Source organism: Guillardia theta (assembly GCF_000315625.1).
Source record: "Guillardia theta CCMP2712 unplaced genomic scaffold GUITHscaffold_34, whole genome shotgun sequence".
Classification (NCBI taxonomy): Eukaryota; class Cryptophyceae; order Pyrenomonadales; family Geminigeraceae; genus Guillardia; species Guillardia theta.
The window spans coordinates 57057-83295 of NW_005434640.1; the positions used below are offsets into that span (position 1 = coordinate 57057).

Genomic DNA, 26239 nt, shown 5'->3' on the forward strand with positions numbered 1-26239 from the left:
TAGGGTTGAAAACGAGGGTTCTGTTGATGAAGCGACGATCTAGCGTCGGGAGCAATGACATTAGCAAGTATTATAGCATAGATGAAGAAGGGTATTGCAAAGCCTCTTATTCTAGCAAGAATCTCATGGTAATGGTGATACTAATGTAACGAAAGGAAAGTGAGCAAGTAGCAGTTGGTTTGTTGGGCTGACCTGGGTCTCACAGCTGACGAGGGAGGATCGGTCGTTCTTCAAGAAGAACAAGCATGGAGCTTCTTCGTTCCTTTTCAACAGCAGCCTTGATGAGCTGGGGGAACAGACCAAGGGGAAGAACCAGAAGAAGAAGAAGAAGGAGCTTGACAAAGAGAACGATGCGCCCGTAAAGGCGAGCAGGGAGGAGAAGGACTACGAGAGCAAACCGAGACAGAGCAAGCACTGGGAGGAAGAGGCGGAGAAGGAGAGGAAGGAAGGGCTTCCTATCAAGTTGCCGGATGGGAGTCTGAAGAAGGTGCGAAGAGAGAAGGCTATCCCCGAGGACGACACGACAGAACACGCTCCTCTGAGTAGGAAGGCGCTGAAGAAGGCGAGGAGGGCACACGAGCAAGCCAAGAAGCAGGGGGAGGGGGAGCCAGAAAAGGAGGACGGGGAGGGCGAGGAGAAGCAGGAGGAGGAAGAAGAGAACGTCGAGGAGCCCGAGGTCCCAAAGACGCAGGACGAGAAGAAGCTCATCATTGCCGAATGCGGCAGTGCCATCATGAAGGACCCGGAGGCAAACATCAGCCAACTCTCGTCCCTGCACTCCTTCTGCTCAGATCCTGACCTCGTCGTTGCAAAGCTTGCGATTCTCTCAGAGACAGCCGTGTTCTCCGACATCATCCCTGGGTACAGGATCCGCCTCCCTACGCAGAAGGAGAAGGAAATGAAGGTGTCAAAGGAGGTGGCGAAGCAGCGCAAGTACGAGGCTGCGATCCTTAAAGGGTACCAGAAGTTCCTGCAGTTCCTGGAGGGATACGGGAGGAAGGTGGAAAACAAGGCCAAGGACCTCGCGCAGAGCGGAGACGATGCGGCGGTCAGAGGAAGCATGTTGTACATCGTGGTGATGAGCATGGCGAGCTTGCTGAAGAAGCTGCCTCACTTCAACTTCGCCAAGAACATCATGCAGTCGCTCATCAGGAGGCTGGAGTCTCCGGTCGACCTTATCGCCGACGCTGCTCTCTCCGCCCTCAAGGAGCTGGTGGATCAGAGTATCCTCAACGATACTGTTGCTGAGTGCGTTCACATGATCGCCAACGTGGTGAAGGAGAGGGGAGGAAAAGTTCGACCGCAGGTTCTGAGCGTTTTCCTCAAGCTGAGAATAAGCTCGGAGATGCTGGAGGGGGGGAAGAAAAAGTCGAAGCAGAAGCAAGACGAGGAGGAGGAGGACCTGGAGAACTCGCTTGCGGAAGGGCATGCGACTGTGGCGAAGGAGGAGGTGAAAAGAGTGGCAACGGGCATCCTGGAGTCAGTGCTCAATACCTACTTCCGCGTCCTCAAGATGCAGCCTATCCAGCCGCAGCTGCTTCCTCCGGTCATGGAGGGCTTGTCCCGGTTCGCCCATCTGATCAACATCGACTTCTTCTCCGACCTCCTGCAGGCCATCAAGGCGCTCATGATTGCCGAGGACGACGCGGGTAGCGAGGAGGAGAAGGGGGCGCGTCTCTCGGTGGAGAGCTCGCTGCACAGCGTGATCTGCGTGTTCAAGTGCCTGCACAACCAGGGGGAAGTGTGGGACCTCGACCTGCAGGACTTCTACGACGTGCTCTTCCGCTCCATCCCCCGCATCGCGTCCTCCCCTTCCGAGCTTGGCAACGTTTCTCTGCTCCTCGAAGCTCTCCGCATGACCCTCTTCGACCTCCGCCAGCTGTCCACCGACCGAGTCGCAGGGTTTGTGAAGCGGCTCCTTGACCTGTCGCTCCATGTTCCACCGCAGCACGCCATGGCGATCCTGTCCCTTGTGCGGCAGCTCTTTACCCGCTACCCGAAGGTGGGGAAGGAGGGAGAGGAGGAGGGAGAGAGGAGGAGGGAGAGAGGAGGAGGGAGAGAGAAGGAGGGAGAGAGAAGGAGGGAGAGATGCGTGTTGGCTCTGAGTGTTCATGCAGGCTCGTAGGTTGTTGGATACGGAGCACGCTTGTGTCGGAATTTACAATCCAGGTGAGAGAAAGGGGAGGTACGATGAGATGGAGGGAAGACAAGAGGAAGAAGGGAAAGGAATGAAGACGGGAGAGGAACAATTACGACGTTGGGAGGGGAAGAGAATGAAGAGAATGGAAATTTGGATCTTCGGCTTGTCCTGAGCGTTTCTCTGAGCGTTTCTTGTTCAGAGGTTGGCAATGCGGAGCTTTCAAATGCGCTTGCAAGCACGGCTTGGGAGATGAACTTGCTGGCTTGCTCCTACCATCCACATCAGGTGAACAGAGCAGAGGATGGGAGGAAGACAGAGGAGGGAGTAGGTGACTGTGGTCGTTTGAGAGCGAGAGGAGGAGAGGAATCGGGAGGAGGCGAGGAGAAGAAAAGTGTTTGACGCGTTTTATGCTCAGCAAACAGCGGCGACTGAAGTTGCCGGGATGACGCAGGAGAACACGTTGGACGAGGATCGCTACAGGTACGGGAGAAGAGAAGTGAAGGAGACATCTGAGGGATCAGAGCAAAGGGGAGGAGTGAGAGAATGGAGGAAGTCTGGGGTCGAAGAAGAGGGAGGGAGGGGAGAGGAGGGAGGAGAGAGGAGGGGTGGGAGAGGAGGAGGAGAACAGGTAGAGAGGGAGAGCTGGAGTGCGAGTGGGAGTCGGAGCGAGAGACTGATTTCCTTGCAGGGCCCTGATCACCTCAAAGCCCTTTGAGAGCTTGTTGAAACAGTATGACTCTACCAAGGCAAGGAGTCCTCTACCTCCTCCCTGCTCTCTCTATTTGCCCTGTTTATCTTCATTCTATCTATCTGTGCTCTATTTCCAAAATTCCTGTCTTGACCCTCCTCTCCTTTCTGCCCTTCTTTGCCTATTCCCCTTCCTTGCCTCGTCAACGTAATTTCCTTTCCTCATCCTTACTCACGTTTCTGCTGTCTTGCTCTGACTGCTCGCAGGGAGGATTCAACCCTCCTATCAAGCAACCTTCTCCGCATCCCTTGATGGTACTCTACGAGAAGAGGAGCAGGTGACACAAGCTCGATAGTCCCATGGGAGAAGCAGGAAGGAGAGAAAGAATAGGATCACAGGAGCAGGAGCATGAATAGGATCACAGGAGCAGGAGCAGGAGCAGGAGCAGGAGAGGGAGGGGGAACAGGAACAGCAGGGAGAGCAGGAGGGAGAGGAAGTTTGGGGAGCAGGAGCAGGAACAGGGCAGGAGCAGGAACAGGGGTTTGGGGATGGGGGATAGTGATAACAAAGGCGTTCAACCAGGAAAGCAAAACGAACGAGGGACAGCCGACCCATCGAACTTTTCGTCAGCGAGCCAAAGCACGCGGACTCGAATTTCCTCAAGGTGAACCCTCCTGTAATTGATCTCATCCTATCCTCGTCCTTGTCCTTGTCCTCGTCCTCGTCCTCGTCTTCACTCTCAGATCTCTTAATCCCTCTCCCTTCCTTCCGTCATCCGCCTCTGTCCCCGCATCTCTCCTTGCTCACAGGAGCTTCTCCTGCAGGCGTTGAAGGCAAGGAATGGCAACGATCACTGTGTGGCCCAGAAGGTGAGGCTGTGATGATGTTGATTCACACGTTGACAATCTGCGAACTAGAACTTGGAAAATCTGAACAACTCGATGTGCGCGCAAGATGTGATGTCCTTCTTCAACAAGACAGCAGGAGTGCAAGCAGGTACTTTCATCTTGTTCATTGGCATCATCCTTACCACAACCCTCATCATCGCACTCTCCACTTCTCTACACATCTCTTCCCCATCCCCGGCGGCTCATGCTCTGAATGCAGTCAAACAAGTGAAGCGACAGAAGCTATCGAGCCAAAAGACAAATGCTGTGATCGGAAAGGCGGCGATCAAGAACAAAACGACCCGCAAGAAGATCAGCCGCAAGTAGCCGACGTTGTTCTAATATTCTCACATCAGCATTACCTGAAGCTGTACAGACTTGTTGATAATGAACATGAAAGTGCCAAGGGTCTTGTCATGTGAGACCATCAATCTCTCTCCGTCCTCGGCTATCTCCCTCCCCTGTCCCATGTACATCTTTCAACTGTCTTCTTATCTCGAATTCTCCTCCTCCTCTCTTTCCCCCCTGCCCCCCTGTCTGCCTGCCCCCCCCTCCCTTCCCTCCCTTCCTCCCTTCCTTCCTGCCTCCCTCCCTCCCTCCCTCCCTGTCGTCTCCTAGATTCAGAGTACCGGTACTACGATCATCCATCATTCGTGGGTGCACCCCATCAAACTCAGCGTACCACCCACCCCTCTGACATATTTGACAACCCCACCCCAAATATCTCCCTCCTGCAAGCGGCTACTCCTTGCGGAAGCAGAATGCCAACGGAGTGGGAGAGGAGGGAAGGAGTAAGAGAGAAAGAGGAGGAGGAGAGGTGAAGGAGGAGGAGGAGGAGGAGGAGGAGGAAGAGGAGGAAGAGGAGGAGGAAGAGGAGGAAGAGGAGGAGGAGAGGAGGAGGAGGGGGAGGAAGGTGAAACAGGAGGAGCGAAGACAAGAACAGAGAGAGAAGGCAGAGTTGTGTACTAGATGGGATGAAAGCGAAGAGAGAATGGTACCAAGGAAGGGCTGGGCAGGACAACAGGTATCGGGCAGGACAGCCCAAAGCGGTGGGCGAGAGGGAAGAAGTTGGAGAGTGGTTGGGAGATGTGTGGGGAGATGAGATGAGATGAGATTAGCATGTCGAGATTACCAGACAGAGCAGAGGCCAAGCGGACAGGTTCTAGCCGATTTTTGTGTGGCGTGTAGTTCCATGTAGATAATGAAGGAAGCATTGTTGTCATTCAAAGATCCTGCTGATATGATATGCATGCAACTCAACATGGCGCTGGCATGCTCTCCCTTCGATGCCCCTGACAGAGTGGTTCATAACAGCTGCAGATCAGTAACAAACATGGATGGCGCCATGGCAACGGGCCTCCCCCTCATCTTCCTCCTCTCTCAGGCTGGCATGCAAACACGAGGCATGGTCTAAAACCGCAAGCGTGTCTATCAGAATGTCAGCGTCGTTGATAGGAATGCCGAGGAGCGCTGCATTGCTCCTTCTGATCGCCCCCCTCGCAGCTTCCATGAGTCATGCGCCGCATGCTCGGTCGCCCGCCGCCTTCCTGGAGGAGTCGACGTGCAAGCAGCTGTTGAACGAGTCCGCATGCTTCCTGAGGGACGGATGCGCCTGGTGCTTCGAGGATGGAGATCGCAGCAGCAGCCAGAAGTTCTGCATGGCATGGCAGGAGTGCGGGGGCCCCTCGAGCCTCTGCGAGCTCCGGGGGAACGAGTCAACGTGCAACGGGAAGGATGGGGACCCAAACAAGACGAGCAACTGCCGGTGGTGTCTGACGGAGAGCCGCTGCGTGACGGGCCTGTGGGAGGGTGGCAACGTGAGCAAGGCAGATCAGGGGCAGTGCGTTGGATGCGACGGAGAGTTCGACAGCGGGGCGGACTTCGACGTCTGCGAGGTCTGCGGTGGAGCGTGCGTGGAGCCGTATATCAGGACAGATAACCCATCCTGCTCCTGCCTCGGATGCGACGGGACTCCCTTCTCTGGCCTTGTGGTGGACGCGTGCGGGGTGTGCGGGGGGAGCAACGATAGCTGCACTATCTACCCGTTCACCTTCGAGCAGTCCATCGGAGTTTCTCTTGCGCTGTCCGGTAACTTTGTGATCTCCCTCAGCCTCAACCTGCAGAAGTACACACACAACCAGAACCAGGAGCTGTCAGGAGGAGAGCGGTCGTACACCGACATCCCCTTGTGGTGGGTCGGTATGGGCCTTATGGTCCTGGGCGAAACAGGGAACTTTCTGGCGTACGCGTATGCTCCTGCTACCCTCGTTGCTCCCCTCGGTGCCGTCACGGTGATCAGCAATAGCATCCTCGCTCACTACGTGCTCAAGGAGGACTTGAGGCCGAGGAACGTCGCCGGCGTCGTCCTCGCAATCCTCGGCGCTGTCCTCATCGTCGTGTATGCACCAGACTCGCAGAAGCAGTTGACCATGGAGCTGCTGGAGCAGTACATGAGCGAGACCTCCTTCATCATCTTCATCATCTTCATCCTCCTCACCATCACAGGGCTTCACGCGCTGGGGGAGCAGTACAAGAAGCGGTATGTGGTGCTGTACCTGCTCATGTGCTCCCTGTACGGATCGCTCACGGTCATGTGCGTCAAGGGAGTTTCAACTGCCTTCATTCTCACCATGTCGGGGCACAACGCTTTCAATCACCTGCTGCCTTGGGTCCTGGTGATCACCATGATCGTCACCACCATCACTCAGATCCGCATCCTCAACCTTGCCATGATCAACTTCGGTGCTTCGGAGGTGGTCCCGGTCTACTACGTCCTCTTCACCTTCTGCTCGGTGCGTTGGTTGCAGACAGAGATAGGAGAGAAGAGGAGGGTTAACGACGAGGAGAGTAGAACCAGGAACGGATATGGAGGGAGAAAGGGGAAAGCAGATGGAGAAGGAAGAGGAGGGAGAGGGATGAAAGAATTGAAATGAAGGGGGCTGAGAGGTGGGAAAGAGAAGCAGGGAGATAGCGTGGACAAGGAGGAGCAGGAGCAGGAGCAGGAGCAGGAGCAGGAGCAGGAGCAGGAGCAGGAGCAGGAGCAGGAGCAGGAGCAGGAGCAGGAGCAGGAGGGCTCAGGTTGACTTGCAGTGGACGCAGGTGGTAGGGGGGATGGTCCTGTACAAGGAGTACCATCAGAACTGCCCCGACCAGGACCTGCCGTGCAACAAGACTCTCTTCTTCCTCCTCGGCATCTTCGTGACCTTCTCCGGCGTCTACCTCATCACCTTCTCTCGCAAGCAACCCGACCTCTCCTACCGCTACGATGAACCCTTGAGGTGATGCGGCCACATCCTCTTTCCCTTCTCTCTCCTCCCCCTTGCCCCCCCCTTCCTCTCCTCCCGTCCCTCTGCCCCTTTTTCCTTCTCTCCTCCCTTCTCCTCCCTTCCGCTTCCCTGTCGTCCTCCTCCCTTCCCCTGCTCCCTTCTCCTTTCATCTCCCCCTGTTTTCTCTCCCGCTTTCCACTCCTCCCTAACCCTTCTTCCTTCTGCTCCTCCTCCCCAGCCCTTACTCCTCCTCCTCTTCCTCTTCTTCCTCCTCCTCCCTGACTCTTCCCCTCCTCTCGCCGTGGGGGTTGGTAATCTTTGGCTGCTGTAGTTTGTCGAATGATGAGGAGAGGGTCTCCGAGAGAGAGGGCCTGCTGGCGGAGACAAGCCTGGAGGAGGGAGAAAGGATGCCGAGAGAGCTGCGAGAGCTGGCGACAGTTTCAGTTTCAGGTTGCTGCCCCTTACCTTCCTCTCCCTCCTTGCACTCTCCTCGCATCCCTTCACTCTCCTCCTCCCCTTCCTCCTCCTCCTCCCCCACCTCTTCTATCACTATCTCCCCTCCTCCTCCTCCTCGTCTTGTTTCCCTCCATTCGAAGTCTTTGCTGATCTCAGTGCTGCAGGAGCAGCCACTTCGTCCGTGGACGAGACAAAGTTTCTCCCCTCGGAGCTGTGAAGTTAGGTGCGGGTGTAATTTAATTCTTTAAACAGTAAAGGACCAACGATGTGTGGAAGGGTCGAGTACCCCCAAACAGGATGGGATGGAGGATGGGAAGGAAAGGAGAAGGTGGGAACAAGAATTTTGCTCTTGGTGATCGACGACCTTCCTTTCCCTTCCGCTCTGATTCACAGCTCTACAAGCCCTTCAGCTCTCAAGACAAGGGAGCAAGCTTGTTCGTACTTCATTTACTCCTCAACTCATCTCAACAGCTCTCAACCGATTCTCCTCTCCTCTCCTCTCCTCTCCTCTCTTCTCCTCTCCTCGCCTCTTCCCTCCTCTTTCTGCCCCTGTCTCTCAAATTTTGAACCGCCCGTTGCTATCAAACAAGGAGGCTACACGATGCAGCTCGCTTCTGGACACCAGCCTGTCTCCGTTGACATCCACCGCATGGAGCGCAGTGTGAAGTCCTTCTGCTGGGACCCCCAGCGCTCTCAGCGCCAGCATCACCTCGTTAGGGTCCAGTATCCCGTTGCCGTCCTTGTCGAACCTCTCGAACACTCGGTCGATCCCCTCGAGCGAGAGAGCGCTGACGTAGCTGTCAAACGCTCCACCGTCAGCCCCAGCTAGTTCCCAGCCAAAGTGACTCACCTCGTCTCCACCGCAGCCTCCTTGGGCTTGACCTGCTGCTTGGCAAAGATCCTCTCGCGATCCAGCTGCTGGAAGCGACTCGAGCCGTCGGAATGCCGCCGAAACTCGATATCATGCAAGATGTCTTCGACGCCATGATCAGAAGACCTCGGCTCCTGCGAGCTGCTGCAGGTCTTCCGTCCCGCTCCTACTTCCTCTGACTTGTCATGGCTGTGATGATGATGACGATGATGGTGATGGTGATGTTCAGCATGATGCTCCCCGTGAACTAGCCGGTAGGCCTTGCTGAACTCAGCCTTGCTGATCCTCTGATCCCTGTTCACATCCAGCTGTCTCAGGAGGGTTTCCATCTCCTCCTCCTTGGCCCCGACCATCTTGAGCGCGTACCGGGCCTCTTCGAAGCTGAGGAACCCGTTGCAGTCCCTGTCACAGTAGTCGAACACCTTCGGAAGATCCTGACGGCTGCAACGCTTGTCACCCATCCCTCACACCACCCTCTCCTCCTCACCTGCTCACTGCCGGGGCCGGAGCCCGCCGGTCCAGGTCACTCAGACTCTTCCAAGGGTTGGTGATCCACTTCGCACGACAGCTGACAGGCTGAGCCTCCACGGGCTTCAGTGAGATCCCCTCGGTCTGCAGCTGGAGGAGAGCTAGGGCCTTGAACTCTCGCTTGCTGATCACTCCGTCGGCGTTGGTGTCGATGAGACGGAAGACCGGCTCCAGCTTCTCCTCCGGCAGCCCCAGAGCTGCCAGCGCCCTCATGGCCTCCTCCTTGTCCAGCACTCCATTGTGATCCAGGTCGCAGCGGTGGAACAAATTCCTCAGGTACTTCATGTCAAACGCTCCGGCGCTGCCGACCCGCAGTCAGAGCAGCTGCTTGAAGAGCATGCGAGGTAACAACTGACCTGCCTCCCTCCCCTGGTGAGCTCTGTCCGCTAGATGATCGACTGCCGCTCCTGCTCGATCGCCTTGAAGTGCTCCCCTCCTCGCTGCTGTAGCCGGCCGACAGCTCACTGTGCCTATGAACCACCGTGAGGAGAACCAACAGGTCAAACGCGCCCCCACCTCTGAGTCTTGCGGAACTCCCGGTAGGACACGTCTGACCTCCTCCTGTGGGGGCTCTGTCCTCGGCCCAAGTGCTCTTCGAACTTCTCTGGGCTCGGGGTCCTGCTGGAGCTCCTGGACGACCTTGGCCTGACCTCCTGCTCCTCCAGCAGCTGAAGCTTCTCCGGCCTTACCAAGATGGTCTTGCCGCCTCCAAGCTTTATCTCTACCTTGCCTCCCAGGAAGTCGTTCACCAGGGCTCTCTCGCCATTGTACTGGGGGGCACTTCGCAGCCCGTCGACTAGGACGCTCTGTCCCACTTTGAAGCTCATCGCCTGTCAAAGGGCATACGGTCAGTCGATGAAGAAACATCATGACACTTCCTCTCAGTCCTCTCCTACTAGGCCTGTCTCAATGCACCTCAGTCTCCTTAGCTCTACAGCCTCCTCCTCAGTCTCTCTTCTCCTTCCCCATCTGCGGCCGCGTGCGGCGTCGACCCGACAGTTGTTCGTGCAGCAGCCTCCGCTCGCTGTTGCTTTGATATGTCAGTGAGTGAGTGCTTCCCTCCGTTCCCCTCCTAGTACCGACGGTACCCCCGTACCCCCCTATAGTAGGCTCTCATCCCATCATGAGAGGGTGGGTAGGGGTATTCGGCTCGGAGCATGAGACCATGATGATGACAGGTGGCAGTGACTCCGAGACCCCCCGATCACTACCAGAATATTTTACTCATCGAAGAGTGCCTCTATCTTGTGCCTGCTGGCGCCGGCTCGACCTCCAACTCCGACTGGCCGAGTGACTCCGAGCCTGAGACTCTCGGAGACTCAGTGACAGCGAGTCCGAGCCGGGAGGCTCCGGGAGCCACTGCCGAGGTCACGGACTCGCCGGAGTCATCCGAGTCGGACGGCGATCATGAGTCAAGTCCTCGGAGCTTGGCTTGAATCGGAGCATTATGTCTTCAACGGTTCAACGGTTCCAACTGAACTGATAGTCACGGAGGCTGATCCACGGATCAAGCCGCAGTGTACTGCCGCGGGGTCCCCGGAGGCCAGGCCCGGCGGGGGCCGGCCCGGGGGGCATTACGTTCGCTTGTTGGTTTTGGGGTTCTTTTTCCTGTGGGGCTCTGATACAGGCGTGGTAGAGTTTGAAGAGGGAAATGCACAGGGGTGGGTCCTGTAATACTAATTTATTTGTTTTAATGGTACAAATTACAATACTTTTAAGAGTCCAGCATTTTATGATGGTAGACCCCCCGAGCCCCCCCCCCCTCCCTTCAGCCCTCTCGCGATGGTGCAGGGATATGCACAACGCTAATCAATGACGAAGACGGATAGACCATCAAGATTCGAAGTTAATGTCGATGAGATATCTTGATAGCACGGTCGTTGTGTTGCTTTTGTGAATACAATCATCATTATCGTAATCTAATCTTGCAAGTTCAGAATCAAGCACCATCCAAGTGTTGCTGTGATGATTTTTCATTCGCATAGTCGACAATGTTATGTTTTATCAATAAACAAATGCTTGAGATGTAAAGTATTGCACTAGATATCCAGTGCTGTTTGTCAAAGCAGCTCAACCTTCACTCGTGCCCTCACAAACAAGATGGGACAACGAGCATCCTGCTCTTGCCTCATCATAGTGTAATCAAGGATTTTGATTTTGCATAGTTCAAGATATTTGATGTTAGAAATTTTGTGCCTCAGATTTACAGTATACATTTGAATGGGAGCGGCAACATGTTTCACGGGCATTGGCAAGGTGTATGAACATCCAACTAGGGTCACGAAAGCATGAACTGAGCTGAGTGTACGTGTTCTATCAAGCACGATTCAAAGCTCATGGCCCTGCTTTGAAGCGCGGTTCGTTCGGAACCTTGCAACCTGCATGCTGTGGACTGATATGATGTTCAGAACTCTAGAGTGTTGTAGACAGTAGCAGCTTCGCATGCAGCGAGTAGCAATACTCTGTAACACGATTGTTCTCGGTCAAGGCATCAACAGACGGTACGCATTTCATTAAGCATGATTTGGAATTAGTTTACTTGCAAGAGAACTCCTGTGCACATGACTCTGCAACTGCGCTGGAAAGTTGCATGCAGATCTCAGCATGATGATGTGACGCAGAAAAGCTCACTCCATACAGGTTGTCAACTCTCACGATGTAAGGATATGAAGTCAAGCTATGTATGCAACATTGAGATACGTTGCTTCAGAAGTGATCCACTGTCATGAATTCTCATGAATTCATTCAAATCGTCTTTTCTCCACATGTTGAGCACCAACAGCAAGTATTCGATACACTTAGATCATCCCTACATAATTTTCTTTTGTCGTAAAACTTGTCTGCTGTCGATATCGTCACGAGCATGTAATATCTTACATGTGTTCATTGTTCTGCTAGGAAGGAAGGTGCCAAGGAAAAAAATGCCGTGTTGCTTGTTCATGTGGATGCACGATGCTTACCTGATACACAAACATGAGAAGATCAATCTTCACTTGATCTCAGCCTCACCGTGATTCGTGATGGGATCTGTTTTTGAGAAACAGATTGCCGCTAACAGTTTGCACGTCTTCAACAATGTTGTTCAAGCTGGAATTGGGGTTCTAAACAATCTAGACAATATAACGTCTGTCATCAACCTGTATGTGGAGTAGCAATGCCAACCTGAGTGCATCACCACATGTAATATGTGCAAGTGCAGCGTTGAAAAGGGCAGAGCTTTGGGCATCCTGATCCATGCACGATGACTGCTCGCCGGGAAGCAGGATCTGTCACTAAAGTATCAGAGTTGCAAAGTGAGCATGCATACCACTCAAACCCACCATCTTTGATTCTCATGTTTGACCTTTGTCACCATGTTGGTCTTGGCATCTTTCAGTAGCCTGATGGTCGCTGGATGGGCAACATTCATCATGCATCGAGAGGGAGGGATGGGTTGGGGATTCCTTACCACCCACCCCCTGATCCCAAGATTGAGTGCCGTATCGACCACCCTCCTGTTTTAGGGAATTATGACACATGAGCAAGGGTGGGTACCTTACGTTAAAGTTCAAATTTTGAATACACGCCTCTGACCAGGGGTTATGCCTGCTGTATCCAACAGAGAAAAGCATGGGTGGGTCGATAGGATTTTCGGTACTGTTCTTGTACCACGAAGGCGTGTAGAATTGATTTTATTGTCGTCATGCAGTACAGTTTGAATCTAAGAATAGCACGCCGCCGATACAAATTTCTGCATGCAAATACTTGGAATAAAAGGTTCACAACCTACCCTTGCCCCAGCCAAGTCGCCCACCCGACCTACTCTTTTCCCATGGGAGAGTGAGGGTGGGGTCTACTCCAGGCAAGGGCAGAAGACCCCCAGGCGCCATCAGGGGGGGAAGGACTGGTACAAATTGCAATTAGAGCCGTGTCCATGATTAGTACCAGAAGGACAGGATCGAGAATTAACTAAAGCTATAAGCGAACGTAATGGGGGCGGCAGTGATCGTGACTGAGTACCCGGGAAAAAAAAAAAAAACCGGCGGTATGCGTGCCTCGCGCGGCCCGCAGCAACTGACTTGAACTGAATTTTGAGTACTACGGTACTTGAGAGGCATTGAACCGTTTAGTTTCTCTCTCAGTGACACAAAGTTAAGCATTAAAAAACTTGAAAAAAAAAGTTATTGATCGGACCCGGCGTTCGGAGTTCCGGGGGGCCGAGCCAACGAAGGTTCCGCCGCCGAGTCCCCGGCGGCCTTGACCCGGGCGGCGACTCGGCGACCGGGCCCCCGGCCCCCGGATCGGACCGTACTGGGCTCACTGAGTACGGTCAGGGCCCGGGCCCGGGCCGGCCGCCGCCGCGACTTTTTGATAGTGAATATTTGACTATAGGGCCGCCTAAGAATCGTGCGGCTCCTCATGCTTTGCTGGGTGACGTGGTGGTGGGAGGTGGGGGAGAGCAGCGAGTGGTGAGAGAGGAAGGAGGTGGGAAATATAGGATCAGGAGATGGGAGGATCAGGAGATGGCTGGAGCAGGAGCAGGAGCAGGAGCAGGAGCAGGAGCAGGAGCAGGAGCAGGAGGAGAAGGTTAAGGATAACGACGAGCTGGAGGAGGAGGAGCAAGGGACACAGAAGGATTGCTAGTGAATCAGGAGGAGGAGCGGGGGGAGGGCAGGACGAGGGGAAGGAGCAGCAAGGAGCAGGCTGAAGAGGACTCTGTGTCAAAATCAAGGCAGAACTCAAGTGCAACAAAGGAAGGGGACGGGATCAGCAAAAGCAAACATAAAGAAATATTGGTGTGAAAGAGGGAACAAGTGAAGCTGCGACGATAAATGGATGCATCGCTTGCGAGAAAAGACGAGCTAGTTAACAACGTTATTCCATTCCAAAAGACCCGAGGTCTGCGCGACAAGGGCTGGAGGGAACTAGACATATCAGAAGACAGGTGGAGCATATGATCAGGGATATCGACAGGAATTTGTGGATATAGAGTTGATACAAGATGAGTGGGTTCAAGGAAGACTGCGCACGGCTCGACATAGTCTACAAGATCCCATAATTCTAAACTCGTATGAGGTGGATTGACATATCTTTGCCTACAGGGATGGTGTCGATGCTATGAAACTCTGTTGAAAGATAACCGCCGAGAAGAGAGCAGGAAGGTGTGTTGGATGAATGTTAGATGAATCTCATCTGACAGTCTTGTTGGGTGCAGGTAAGCCAAGATAGAATTGATGTCATCAATCAAGTCTGCAGCCAGCAAGGTTGTGCAAGTGTTGGTGGAGGTTCTGCGTTTGACATCCCCCCAGGCAGCAGACATACTTAGGGACGAAGGCGATCCCAACGGGAAGGGCAGGGGGGCGACTAAGAAGATCATCTCAGTTGCTCTCTTCTGCCTCGTCAGCATCATCATCGTCGGTATCGTCACCAAGACTGACGACCCGAATCACGAGCAACTCTCGTGGGGAGATATTTCCATCTCCGGGCTGAGCAGCTTTGCTACAAGGCTATACAGCACGGACAACGCGAGCTCTAACAGCACGGAAAGCACGGAAGGATACAAGGTAAGGCAACGACGTCAGCTCCTGCCTCACTGATGCTGCGGCTGTTAGCGAGACACCAACACTTCCACGGGAGTAGGCTCAGGTTCAAGATCGAATGAAAGGACCCTGAAGTCGCAGGAGGAGCCAGAATGTACGAAGTGTCAGCTGCGCGCTGCCTATCACCTGAGAAAAGGCGCTGGCCAAAGATCTCTGAGAACAGCGATGATGAGTAGCGATATTAACTTGAGCATCAAAACAAACAAGTAAACACTCTGAACATGATATAGATAAGGCAGCTTGCAAGCATGAGTGGCGCCATGGTTCACTTTTCTCCAATTTTATTATCATCATGCAGATACAAAAATAAGACTATTTATAATGTCAATAACTCACTTCACAAACTATCATCACAGTTTTCCAGATCCTCAAGCACTGCGTACTGTTTCGATTCCGGCTTCACGCATTAGCACAGCACGTTCAGCAGCAGCCTTGAGGTCGACGTGGGCTCTCCTAAGGGCGATCGGATTCGTCTCGGCCTCAGGTGGTGTAATGGGAGAAAGAGATCCATCTTTGCCACTGTATTCCTCCATCCAAGGAGGAGCATTGAAGCCGTTTGACATGGCCCTCTCCCAGGCAGAGTTGGGAAGGTTGGGAACTTCCCATCTTGACTGCTCCGTGGCTGCCATAGGGATGAACCAAGAGACAGCTCCGGTCTGTGGGTCTCTCTGGATGGATTGCTCGCCAGGACGAGCACCCTCCAAGTATTCCACAAGCTCTTCCTCCAGCTGAGACGCTGGAAGGTTGCTCTCCAAGAAAGCAAGCAGGTTATCTCTCCTTGAGGCTGGAAGGCTCTCAGTTGGTTCCACGACAATGACCTTCGGGTCCTTCCTCAGGGCCTCGTTGTCATCGAACAAGAAGGCGTGCTCAGAAGACAATCCGAGGTGCTCAGCAGTGTCTGTTACTCTCTTGTCCGACGCCGTGACAACAATGACTGGTGGTGTCGTCAAGCCAAGCTCCTGCGCAATAGCATCCCTAGCGGCGATGAGTCTCTCCAATGACTTGGAAACATCGTTGGCCTCATCTTCAAGAAGCTCAGGGCCTTGGTAAGCCTTCATCATCTCCTTGGCGCTGGTGACATCAGATGGAATGTACAGTTGTCCCTCGGAATGCCACTCCTCATTGTACTTTACATTGATCGTGGCGTCTCTGAAACAAGAGCGGTAATGGAGTACCTGTGGTCTTCGTGTGTAAATCACAACACGGGTGTCCCTGGACTGCGCATGGAGTTTATCATACGCTTGCCTCACGTTGGGGTTGACAAGATGACGATACAGCTCCTTCACAACTGGCTCTGGTTTGTCCATCCATTGAAGCGCAATTCCCAAATCGTTGCCATCATTCCCATAAATTGAAGTCTTGTCCAAATCCAACATCAAAACGGATTGCTTGGATTCAGCCTTTGCAGGCTTTCTCAAGTGAACGTCACTGTAATGCACATTCTGACGACCACGCAAGGTAGGAGGGACAAATTCACGGTAGAGCTTCATGCTGTTGTCGCCCTGGAAAAGCTTCTCTGACTGACCAAGAGAATGAGTTCCCATGACCTGGGCACTCGATGCCGTCGCCATCCTTGGGACAGGAAGCATAGCAATGGCTGGCACAGCAAGCAAGAGCAAAGTCGTCAACCTCTGGATACGCCACTGATGCTCGGCCTGGCTCTCCAGCAAGCATTGTTCTTTGTACATTTGCTTCATTCTCTGAGTAGCAGACGCCACAGCAGCTCTCACAGAGCTGCGAAAATCCTGTCCAACCTGAGAAACTGTCTCCTTAAAATAGCTGTAGGAAGACGGCAAGCAAGGTCCTGTGGCACCAATACTGGTCGAATCTTCAGCTGGAACATCTAAGAAGGAGAGCTGGATGAACGCCAGTGTTGAATTCTCTCCGCTCAGCACAGGAGCCACTTGTACCAGGCTGGTAATTTCTTCACACTTGGCATCGCAAGTTGTCAAGACCTCTGAGTGATAATACCCACAGCGCCCGGCCTGAATCAGCGAAGCGAGTTTGCTGGTGTCGGTTGAAGGTCCTTGAATCAAGCTCAAAGTCCTTCCTTGCATCTGACTCTGCAAGAAACCAAAATATGCCTCAAAAGGAACAGAAACATATTCTATTCTCCCATTATCTAGGCGAATGACCAGCTTCTTAGTGCCATCTTCTGCAAACGCAAACTTCGACTGGACGACTTCGAGCGTTTGCATTCGGAGGACACACTCATTTTCCTCGCAGCCAACACATTTGTTGACAACGTTAACTTTGACTACTAAGCGCTTGCCTTCATGGTCGTAAAGAGAAATGACCTCGCTGCATTCAGCATGCAAGGCAGCATTCTTCAACAATGAGTTCAGCAGGGTGATGTCAGTGCAAGGTCCATTGATGAGGCGAATGCTTCTGCCAATAATTTCACTCCTTGCGAAGCCGAAGACGCCCAAGAAGTTCTGATTGACCGACTTGATACGATTGGGCTGCTTGAGCTCCACGCGAATTTCCATTTCGTCGCTCATCCCTGAACTCTTCCAAACTGGTATGGTAACCAGCACTTGACAATGTACACACAGCTGCAATATCAATCACTCCAAACCAAAGTTGCCTCGGCTGAGAGCTTGAGTGTTCTTCTCTGTCTTCCTCTCCTCCCTTTCACACTGTCATCCCAAGTGCGACTCTCCTCCACCCATCTTGCCGCGGATACTAAATACTCCCTGGCTACCCCAATGGTACTTCACCCCCCAAGTTACACCACCCACCTTCCCCCTACCCCCACGTTCGGAGTCACATTGGACATGTACCCGGTACATTTCCCAGATTTAACCCGACCAGTGTTTCATTTCCTTTATAAGTACCCCATGCGACTCCCTAAATGCTCTAGTAAAATAGGTACAATTCATGGACCCCTACCACGGTCACAACTTTTGCCCTCTTGGTCCTCGCTGCTTGCACCACTACCCACCTTTTCAAGGGGTACCCCCAAAAATAAACCCTCCCCCCCCCCCCCCCCCCTCGTGCTTACAAGAAGAGGCCGCCTCCTACGAACCTTGATATGACCTGGTGTTAGGAACTGGTAGGATTTCTCCTTGTTTGTGTACCCAATCATTTCCCAAGAATGCAATTTCGGGGGTGGGTAGGGAAGATATCATCTTAAAACATTTTCTTGGTACTTTATTCGGGCGAGGCTAGAAACTATATATACTTTATCAGGTACTTATTTTATATCTTAATAAAAATACAATACCAGAGACTGTTATGGGGGTAGGAGAGATTTCGGTAGTGTTTTGCGACCCCCCATTTCTAAAAGAGTATTTGGATGAGAAAAAGTAATTTGTATCAGAAAGACCCAGAAAAGTTTCTTTATTTGGATACAATTTCTTGGAAAATGTTGTTAAAACACAACGAGTGGACATCTATAATCTATTTGTAAGGCCTTTAAAACTAGGCAGAGATGTCATCATGGATTAACGTTTCTCCAGCGGAGATTTCCCTAGGGATACCCGTCTCCTATGACCTGTCTAGGGCACATCCTAATACTTTGTTTGGATTGCAAACGGATAAACCGAAATCCTGCCTTTTCTCATCTCGAAGGGAGGAGAGGCAGTCGGAAACTCATCGAAAAAGAGTGTTTTCGATCTGGTGCGAAGAAGCGGATCGTCATGTACAAATAAAAGAAACAGAGCAAGTTTCCACCATCCGTCATAAAAGTTTACTCAAGGTAACCTGACCTGTCCCATATGATGACGTCTGACATATTCCATACAGTCCAAATGGAGCTTTCTCGCATCTGAAGGGTGGATCCCAGTCGCAAACTCTTCATGTCACTGTTGCGACTGGGGCCCGAATGCCCACTGAAGCTTTTTCGCTGGCACCACTGCCCGGCCAGTGACCGGGCGAGTCCCCTGCCGGACTGGGCACGACGCCGTTGGTGACCGACCGGACTGCGAGCCAGGCTACGGTCGCCAGTATCATCATAGCATAACTCGGCAGCATGATCGGACAGTGCACCGCCGCCGAGCCTCGGAGTGGCAGTGCGGCGGCGGACTCGGACCAGCGGCCGCCTGAGCGGCCGCTCGGAGGCTCACGACGGTGGCCGGGCCGCCCGGCACCCGTGACTCACAACCGTCAGTAATAACTTACACTGTCACCGTCGCACCGGTCGCTCTCTCAGGTTGACGCCGTCAGTGACTCACCGTCACGGTCGGAACTTTCGAAGCGTGATCCAAAGTGTCGAACAAAATTTGATGTGTTAAATAATATATTGCTTGTTTCAATTAAATTATTACTAGTAATAAGTAGTAAATCATTAGTTTCTATCAAGTTATTACTTGTTTCAATGGTGATAATTTCTAGATCATTAGTCTTCTGAAATAGTTCGGATGTCTGATGATTAAGGATATCTACATTGCTATACAAGACATTGATATTTGAATTTATTTTATTAAAAATAGGCGTGAGAGTTGTGTTATTAGTAGTGCCGACATACTGATATAAATTTTGATATCTATTGTCACAAGACATTTATAATAAAGAAAGATAGATAATAATAAAAAAAAGAATATAATTTAGTATAATAATGGTTGCTGGAAGCGTAATGATAAAGGGGTTTTAATAAAAAGGAGAAAAATAATAGATAATATATAATATATAACATTATAATAGAGTGGGGATAGTTTGGCATCCGGGTGGCGAAGGGTGGCGAAGGGTGGCGAAGGGAGGCGAAGGGGTGGCGAAGGGAGAAGCGAAGGGGACCCTTTGCCATGTTTTAGCTGGATACAAGGGTAAAAGAAGGGTAAAAAGAGGATATATAGACGTTAGGCGAAGGGGCGAAGGGTGTCTACGGATCTCTCCCGATCCAGTCTGGTAATCCCATATCATCCTGTATATAATATAGAGTATGAAAATTGAATTTCACCCTTCGCCCCTTCGCCTAAATAAATTATGCAAGTTATAGAGCCAAAAAAATAAAAGATAAGAATAATTAAGCCGTGTGTGTGTGCGAAGGGTGAATATTGGCGAAGGGTGAAATTCAATTATTGCCCTTCGCCTCTTTTGTTACTTATATAACCCTTGAAGGATTCATAATTTTAATTAATATTATGTTTTGGCTCTGGCCCACTCCGTGGGTGCGCTCGTTTGTTTTTGTTATTTTGTGTAATAATTGGCACGAATGCGCAGCTATTATTTCAATTGAATAAAATATGATAGGGATTTGGTAAGGAAAACAAAGAGCAATGAACAGATTTTTTGATTGAATATAAAAATCATTGAAATTATAAATTGATTTATAAAAACAGATAAAAATAATGATTTATTCGCAAAACAGATAAAAATTATGATTTATTCGCAAAAAGTTGTCTCCTCACGTTTCATTACAATTAAGTGCATGCGGTCACAGCCGCGGCGTACTCTTCTTGAATCAAAGTCACTTAGTTTGAAAATCAGTACGAGCTTCCAGTCACTAGTATCGCTCCGAGGTTCCAAGTGACCGCCGTTCTGAAGTTCACAGGCTGTACCGTGCCTACCGTACCCGGGCCGTAGTGCGGCAGAGAATTGCAACACGTCACTGAGTCAAGTTGACGGTGATTGAGTCTGTAAGAGTCAATCACTCTACTTCGAACTTAACTCCAAAAAGAGTGTGGCCCTCAACTCACGCACAGCCGCACTGGCAAGGGAGAATGTTGAGCTCGAGGAATGAGAATGCTCAGACAGACTTCATCAGCCGCTTGACATCGTTTGACAGTGATCCGGCGGATGGTCTCGATCTAACGGACTGACAACCTCTGACTCAGATCAACAACAACGATCGGGCAAACTTAGTCAGGCAAACTTGGAGTTTAGTCAATGCGGTGTCACAACAGGGCCCACAATTGGCAGTAACGCCTGGTAAGCGGCCAACAGCGACGACATTAACAGGAAAATCTGGTATTCAATCTTTATTTACAACATAACAAGTGTGAAAAGCTAGTTCGTGCACTCTCAATATGATAGACCTTCGCGAGCTGCCTGTCTTCATGCCATGCGCCCTGCCTCTCGCAGCTTCTACCGGCTGGTATGCCATGGCGACTCCTCGTACCACCGGCGGCTCAAAAGCCCAAGAGCTTCTTGTACAAGGTCTTCTTGGCCGCCAACGAGACTTCCATGGGGCCTGTGATAGGCTGTTCGGCTACGTCCAGCCCGCGATGCGCGGCAGAGGCCATGACGTCGTGGAAAGCCTCCGTCTTGGCTACCTCCACGTACCTCCGCGCTTGTACCGGACCATGCACGCGAGGCTGCACCACAGCCCCGACGGCATGAGGCGCGGTGAGGTGAGGAAGGTGGGGGTTGAAGACAGAGTCGAGGGCAAGGAGCCGAGCCTCAGCTGGGATTTGATGGGGCATCACAGCGCCGGTCGTAGGATGAGGCAGATGTGACACGAGCACATCATGCTTGGCCTGGGCAATGGCGAACACGGGGTTGGTGGACATGTTGAGTGATGGCTGAAGGAGGTAGAGTAGGTCAGAGCAAGTAGGCTTGAAAGGGTAGTCTAGTCGTGAGCGGAGCTGACGAGGTAGTCGAGGATGAGTAAGGAAAGAGCTCGGGAGGGAGCAAAGGGGCGAGTAGAATGGAGTAGCGAGACAAGGAGTGGTGAATTTATAGGGGCGGGAGGGGAGGAGGCTGGCAGCCTGTAGGTATTTTGGTTTGCATTTCCATTTTTAGCGACAGAAGTGTCATCAGAGAGGCGAGGACCTCGGAAACACGTTATTTGGCGCTCCCAAAGAAAAAAACAATCAAACCGCCTCCATGCAGGTCAAATCTTCTTGAATCACTGAACCATCTTGTATTTTTGCTCCGGCGACAGCCTATAGTACGGTGCCGTACGGTACTACGACGGTACTAGCCTGGCCTGCGCGGCCAGCCGGGCCGCGGCAGGCAAGGGCCGCAAGTTGCGGCCCGTCCTTGCCGCAGCCTGTCAGCCAGTGCACTCGTGACGTGACATGCCACCGTGCCACCGTCCGGTCCGTCCCCCGCGGCGGCCCAGCCAACCGGCGTGAACGGTTTCGAAAAAGGCGCTCGGCTATTTGACTGAAAGTAACTTCCGCGGGGATCACGAATAATTGGACTGAAACTGAGGAAAGGGCCTCAGGCTGCCGCCGGAGCAAAAATACAAGATGGTTCAGTGATTCAAGAAGATTTGACCTGCATGGAGGCGGTTTGATTGTTTTTTTCTTTGGGAGCGCCAAATAACGTGTTTCCGAGGTCCTCGCCTCTCTGATGACACTTCTGTCGCTAAAAATGGAAATGCAAACCAAAATACCTACAGGCTGCCAGCCTCCTCCCCTCCCGCCCCTATAAATTCACCACTCCTTGTCTCGCTACTCCATTCTACTCGCCCCTTTGCTCCCTCCCGAGCTCTTTCCTTACTCATCCTCGACTACCTCGTCAGCTCCGCTCACGACTAGACTACCCTCCCAAGCCTACTTGCTCTGACCTACTCTACCTCCTTCAGCCATCACTCAACATGTCCACCAACCCCGTGTTCGCCATTGCCCAGGCCAAGCATGATGTGCTCGTGTCACATCTGCCTCATCCTACGACCGGCGCTGTGATGCCCCATCAAATCCCAGCTGAGGCTCGGCTCCTTGCCCTCGACTCTGTCTTCAACCCCCACCTTCCTCACCTCACCGCTCCTCATGCCGTCGGGGCTGTGGTGCAGCCTCGCGTGCATGGTCCGGTACAAGCGCGGAGGTACGTGGAGGTAGCCAAGACGGAGGCTTTCCACGACGTCATGGCCTCTGCCGCGCATCGCGGGCTGGACGTAGCCGAACAGCCTATCACAGGCCCCATGGAAGTCTCGTTGGCGGCCAAGAAGACCTTGTACAAGAAGCTCTTGGGCTTTTGAGCCGCCGGTGGTACGAGGAGTCGCCATGGCATACCAGCCGGTAGAAGCTGCGAGAGGCAGGGCGCATGGCATGAAGACAGGCAGCTCGCGAAGGTCTATCATATTGAGAGTGCACGAACTAGCTTTTCACACTTGTTATGTTGTAAATAAAGATTGAATACCAGAATTTCTTGTTTGTTCATAGTTCCAATCCAAGTGACTTGCTGCTTTACTGAGAGGATTTCCAAGTGGAAACATCAGCACGTGTTCTGACTCGTGTTCTATCATGATGAGGGTACTCTGGCTAGCAGTTACTTGACCAGGCAACACCGGGCAAGACAGCAATCACTTCCTCTGAGGCGGAGGGGCCATCTAGGCCCGGAGAGCAATATAATCATGGCGTTCGGGAAGGTACCCGGGTGGGCGATATGGCCGATGCTTCTCCTGCTGCCTGATGCAGGTATATGAGGACAGAGATCGATGCTCCACCCCGTCCTAGACGTTCTCTTGACTGACTGAGGCTTTTTGCTCGAGGAAGGCTCCGGATTTCTCGTGGGTCAGAGCCTGACTTGTCCGTTTGCGCCGGGGGCGACGAGGGTGAGTCTCGTTCTTGATCATGAGCATAGGACGGCTTCTTGCCTCCTTGAATAGATATTGGGGCTCTTGAGCATGGGAACAGATATCCTGTCACTTGCACAAGGAATACAAGCAAACTTTTGCTAGGAGGCAACTCAGGCAGCTCACGGAGGAATCGATCCTGAAGATAGCCTCGGGGTTCATGGCCATTGGTGCGTGCAATGAGGCTCATGCTGCATACTGATGTCTGATATCTCATCAGGTTCCTTTGCCCCTGCTTCGAGTGGGGAGGAAACAAGTGCCGTGCCTTTCGGACTTTCTTGGCCCTGAAACCTGCTTTCAGGCTCGAATGGGAACTTGAGGAGAGGAGAAGTCGCAGGGGACTTGAGAACCAATCCTCTTGTGAATGGCATCATGGAAGACTTCGACCGAAGGTTGGCTCCCTCTCACAGACATGTCTAATCTTTCCCCACTCCCGTCTCCTCCTCCTCTGACTGTCCTCTCAGGTACGGAGCAAACTCACAGTACACAAAGCTCGTAGCGCCGCCGAAAGTGCGCGGGCTGTCCAAGGCAGCGCTGGCTCGCATCATCGAGCGAGATCTCTCTGAGAGGTGATATGAAGAAGACATGGTTTCAGCGTGGAGCTCAGACGTGCCTGCTCGCAGTCAGTACTATGTGACTGGGAACCTCACTCGATCCATCTACCGGGACGACTGCCGATTCAAAGATCCGACCACCGACGTGCGAGGGCTGAAGCGATACATCCTCGCCGTCCAGAACCTCTTCGGTGTGTTGAAGCTCATGCTGCCAGGAAGCCTCGTCTGACGCTGAGCAGATCCAAAGGACTCTAAAGTAACGCTCTACTCAGTCACTCCCATTGAGGACAACAAGATTCTCGCGAAATGGAGCCTCCAGGTCTGACAACATCTCTAGACTTTCTTGCCGTTCTCTGATATCGATCTTCTTCCACTTGCCTTCTCTACGATCCCTTGTTCCTTCCTTCCTCTGCTCATCTCCCCGACTTCCAGGGCTCCTTGAAATTGCCGTGGAAGCCCTACATCGAGCCATATGACGGAACTACGACATATTGGATTGATAATGAAGGACTTATCGAGTTTCACGACGAAACATGGTTGGTCAGGGTCGATTCATGAATCCTTCCTCTCGCCGGCAATGCAGAGTTCTGACCCGTTGGTTTTTTTGCAGGAGCATCACTGCAACAGAAGCCTTTCTGGAGGTCTTCGGAGCTGGTACCAGGAAGCGGAAAGTGTAACAAACAAAGATTCTATTGGTCACTGCTTCTTGGGGCTCAGCCCTGGTCCGTATCCGAACCGTTCCAACACTTTTGCCACCCTCATACCCAGGCGATACAACGGACTCGGCTTCCACTGCTGCCCCTCCTGGAAGGGGAGGGGCTTCTTGATAGCATGCATCAGTCCGAACACTGCTCCGAGCCCGCCGGTGTTTCCTATCTGCCTGTTGTCGGAGCTCGTCAGGGCACCTGGTAGGACACAAGCAGCATGCATGTGGACCTGTCGCAAGGGTAGCCGACTGTGAGCTGGTAGCACTGTCCCTGCTCGTTGAAGAGCATGGACTGAGCCTGGACCGGCCACTGCACCTTGACACCAGTCGGGGGGATGACAGAGGGAGGGGGAAACATGAGCGGCCCGGTATGGGTCCCCGATGGGCGGGACCACCACCAGACCCTGTTGGGCTCGAGAGGGTCGACGTTGAAACCCCTGTCAGGACAGGAATGAGCGGCAGGGACGCAGAGTCATGGTAGAGGGAAGGCGGAGAGGGAGAGGATGCAGAGTCATAGCAGAGGGAGGGGTGAGAAAGCGGGGGTTGTGACCAGTAGTTCTCCTTTAGGTCGGGAAGAGCCTGCTCGAGCGAGAACGAGCCAAAAGTTCGGATGAACTCTTCCTTTCCCAGCGGCCCTACATAGGGTGCGACGAACCTGCATGGATGAATCATGTCAGACGAGGGAGAGGGGGCAACTGTGAATGAACGACCTGAAATCCTCTGCGATCAGATCGGGGTTCTTGACTCCGAAACTGCTTTCGAGGACAGCTTTGGTTCTCTCAATCAATTCTTCTGCCTTGATGGGATAGGTTGACGACTTCAGACTTTCATCTACATCAATCTCTCCTTGCTTCCCCGCGAACGTTCTCGAGTTCTTGTACACAGGCTGGTCGATCCGAAACCTCTGTGCATGCGGAACAAAGTCGAAATAATCAGTGGAGGGCCGTCCGAAGAGCAAGCGAGCGATTCTCTCGATGGAGAAGATGAGGAAGGAAGAAAACGCTTGGATGGAGACAACCAGGACGTCGCTGGTGATGTGTCCGAGGATGCTATACCAGCCCACTAGCCCTTCTCCCCTTGGCGCTAGTGCCATTGCAAGCGCCTTTATGAGTAAGATCGGACCGGTGGTGCAGAGCTTTAGTGGGTGAGGTACGGGTACCACTATCCATTGGATGTACGGGGGTGGTTGTGAATTCTGAAGATTAGACAGTAGGTAGGGTAGTAAAACTGGCATGACCAGTGGGTACTTTGTGCTCGTGGTTTGACAGGAGATGAAAGAGAAAAGTAGGGTGAACAAAATCAGTGGTGGGGTACTTCTAGTTAAGGAGAGGTGGGGGTATGTTTGTAATGGGATGAGGCTGGGGTGGGGGTAGGGCAGGGATTTTTGCATGTTTGCATCTTTACTCCTCTCATGGCTGTAGCGGACGGGAAACGTTGAGCCATGGGGAATGTAGAGGAGGAGCAGGAGCAGGAGCAGGAGCAGGAGCAGGAGCAGGAGCAGGAGCAGGAGCAGGAGCGAGGAGCGAGGAGCGAGGAGCGAGGAGCAGAAGGAGCAGGAGCAGGAGCAGGGAGCAGGAGCAGGAGCAGGAGGAGCAGGAGGAGCAGGAGCAGGAGGAACACGCTATGTCTTTGCTCTTGTGTCTTGAAATTCACGAGCAAGGTGAAAAAGACGAGAATTTTGCATGACCACTCTACTAGATGAATATTATGTACGAGAGGTCCCTGTTGCGGTTGCCGCTCCTTTGGATCTTCCTGCCACAGGACGAAAGTTTTTCGTCGAGCACTGACATGGTACCTCAGGAAGGAAGGAGAAAAGAGAGATGGTGGTCTGGGGAGTGTACCTTCGTAGCCTCTCCACTCGCCCTCTGCTCACTAAGTCTCTCTCAAGCGGCTTGCTCTTCGGGGTAGGAGACGTGATCGCTCAGTCTATCAGCCATGACAAGGTGGACGGGGGCCGCGCATGCTGGTTGTCCATGTTTGGCTGTGCTATCTACGGCCCAAGCAACCATGCATGGTTCGCACTGCAGGAGAAGTACGTCAACGTAGGAGGAGGGAGGAAGGTACTCCAGGCCGTCGCTCGGGTGGGGGTGCATAGTGTGGTGT

General features: G+C 52.6%; 9 protein-coding genes across 9 annotated transcripts; 5 read left to right on the forward strand and 4 right to left on the reverse strand.

The window, feature by feature from the left end:
- Window positions 1-26: 26 nt before the first annotated feature.
- Window positions 27-4042, forward strand: GUITHDRAFT_138771 (hypothetical protein; the record flags this gene model as incomplete). The annotated part of the gene is made up of 10 exons (XM_005832462.1): window positions 27-128; window positions 206-2002; window positions 2118-2169; window positions 2340-2425; window positions 2556-2620; window positions 2829-2893; window positions 3095-3165; window positions 3638-3697; window positions 3746-3824; window positions 3936-4042. 10 exons carry the CDS (start codon window positions 27-29, stop codon window positions 4040-4042), a joined length of 2484 nt encoding a protein of 827 aa, XP_005832519.1.
- A 1883-nt stretch (window positions 4043-5925) lies between these two features.
- Window positions 5926-6648, forward strand: GUITHDRAFT_71244 (hypothetical protein; the record flags this gene model as incomplete). Its single annotated transcript, XM_005832463.1, has 1 exon — window positions 5926-6648. The coding sequence occupies one exon, from the start codon at window positions 5926-5928 to the stop codon at window positions 6646-6648; it is 723 nt and encodes a 240-aa protein (XP_005832520.1).
- A 1345-nt stretch (window positions 6649-7993) lies between these two features.
- On the reverse strand, window positions 7994-9663 carry GUITHDRAFT_108415 (hypothetical protein; the record flags this gene model as incomplete). Its single annotated transcript, XM_005832464.1, has 5 exons — window positions 7994-8234; window positions 8288-8749; window positions 8796-9137; window positions 9193-9306; window positions 9353-9663. 5 exons carry the CDS (start codon window positions 9661-9663, stop codon window positions 7994-7996), a joined length of 1470 nt encoding a protein of 489 aa, XP_005832521.1.
- A 4386-nt stretch (window positions 9664-14049) lies between these two features.
- Window positions 14050-14625, forward strand: GUITHDRAFT_108416 (hypothetical protein; the record flags this gene model as incomplete). The annotated part of the gene is made up of 2 exons (XM_005832465.1): window positions 14050-14379; window positions 14428-14625. The coding sequence occupies 2 exons, from the start codon at window positions 14050-14052 to the stop codon at window positions 14623-14625; spliced, it is 528 nt and encodes a 175-aa protein (XP_005832522.1).
- Window positions 14626-14681: 56 nt separating this feature from the next.
- GUITHDRAFT_152625 (hypothetical protein) lies at window positions 14682-17096 on the reverse strand. Its single transcript, XM_005832466.1, has one exon. The coding sequence runs from the start codon at window positions 16902-16904 to the stop codon at window positions 14784-14786; it is 2121 nt and encodes a 706-aa protein (XP_005832523.1). The 5' UTR covers window positions 16905-17096; the 3' UTR covers window positions 14682-14783.
- Window positions 17097-20319: 3223 nt separating this feature from the next.
- On the reverse strand, window positions 20320-21003 carry GUITHDRAFT_152626 (hypothetical protein). The gene has a single exon (XM_005832467.1). It carries the CDS (start codon window positions 20862-20864, stop codon window positions 20484-20486), a length of 381 nt encoding a protein of 126 aa, XP_005832524.1. The 5' UTR covers window positions 20865-21003; the 3' UTR covers window positions 20320-20483.
- A 756-nt stretch (window positions 21004-21759) lies between these two features.
- On the forward strand, window positions 21760-22443 carry GUITHDRAFT_152627 (hypothetical protein). The gene has a single exon (XM_005832468.1). The coding sequence runs from the start codon at window positions 21899-21901 to the stop codon at window positions 22277-22279; it is 381 nt and encodes a 126-aa protein (XP_005832525.1). The 5' UTR covers window positions 21760-21898; the 3' UTR covers window positions 22280-22443.
- A 1018-nt stretch (window positions 22444-23461) lies between these two features.
- GUITHDRAFT_71148 (hypothetical protein) lies at window positions 23462-23988 on the forward strand (the record flags this gene model as incomplete). The annotated part of the gene is made up of 3 exons (XM_005832469.1): window positions 23462-23621; window positions 23667-23749; window positions 23863-23988. The coding sequence occupies 3 exons, from the start codon at window positions 23462-23464 to the stop codon at window positions 23986-23988; spliced, it is 369 nt and encodes a 122-aa protein (XP_005832526.1).
- A 115-nt stretch (window positions 23989-24103) lies between these two features.
- Window positions 24104-25229, reverse strand: GUITHDRAFT_86978 (hypothetical protein; the record flags this gene model as incomplete). Its single annotated transcript, XM_005832470.1, has 4 exons — window positions 24104-24310; window positions 24367-24573; window positions 24687-24791; window positions 24847-25229. 4 exons carry the CDS (start codon window positions 25227-25229, stop codon window positions 24127-24129), a joined length of 879 nt encoding a protein of 292 aa, XP_005832527.1. The 3' UTR covers window positions 24104-24126.
- Between the last annotated feature and the right edge of the window lie 1010 nt (window positions 25230-26239).

Coding starts and splice junctions, on each gene's coding strand:
- GUITHDRAFT_152625 (XM_005832466.1), bottom strand. CDS start 16,904: ATGGAAATTCGCGTGGAGCTCAAGCAGCCCAATCGTATCAAGTCGGTC.
- GUITHDRAFT_152626 (XM_005832467.1), bottom strand. CDS start 20,864: ATGTCCACCAACCCCGTGTTCGCCATTGCCCAGGCCAAGCATGATGTG.
- GUITHDRAFT_152627 (XM_005832468.1), top strand. CDS start 21,899: ATGTCCACCAACCCCGTGTTCGCCATTGCCCAGGCCAAGCATGATGTG.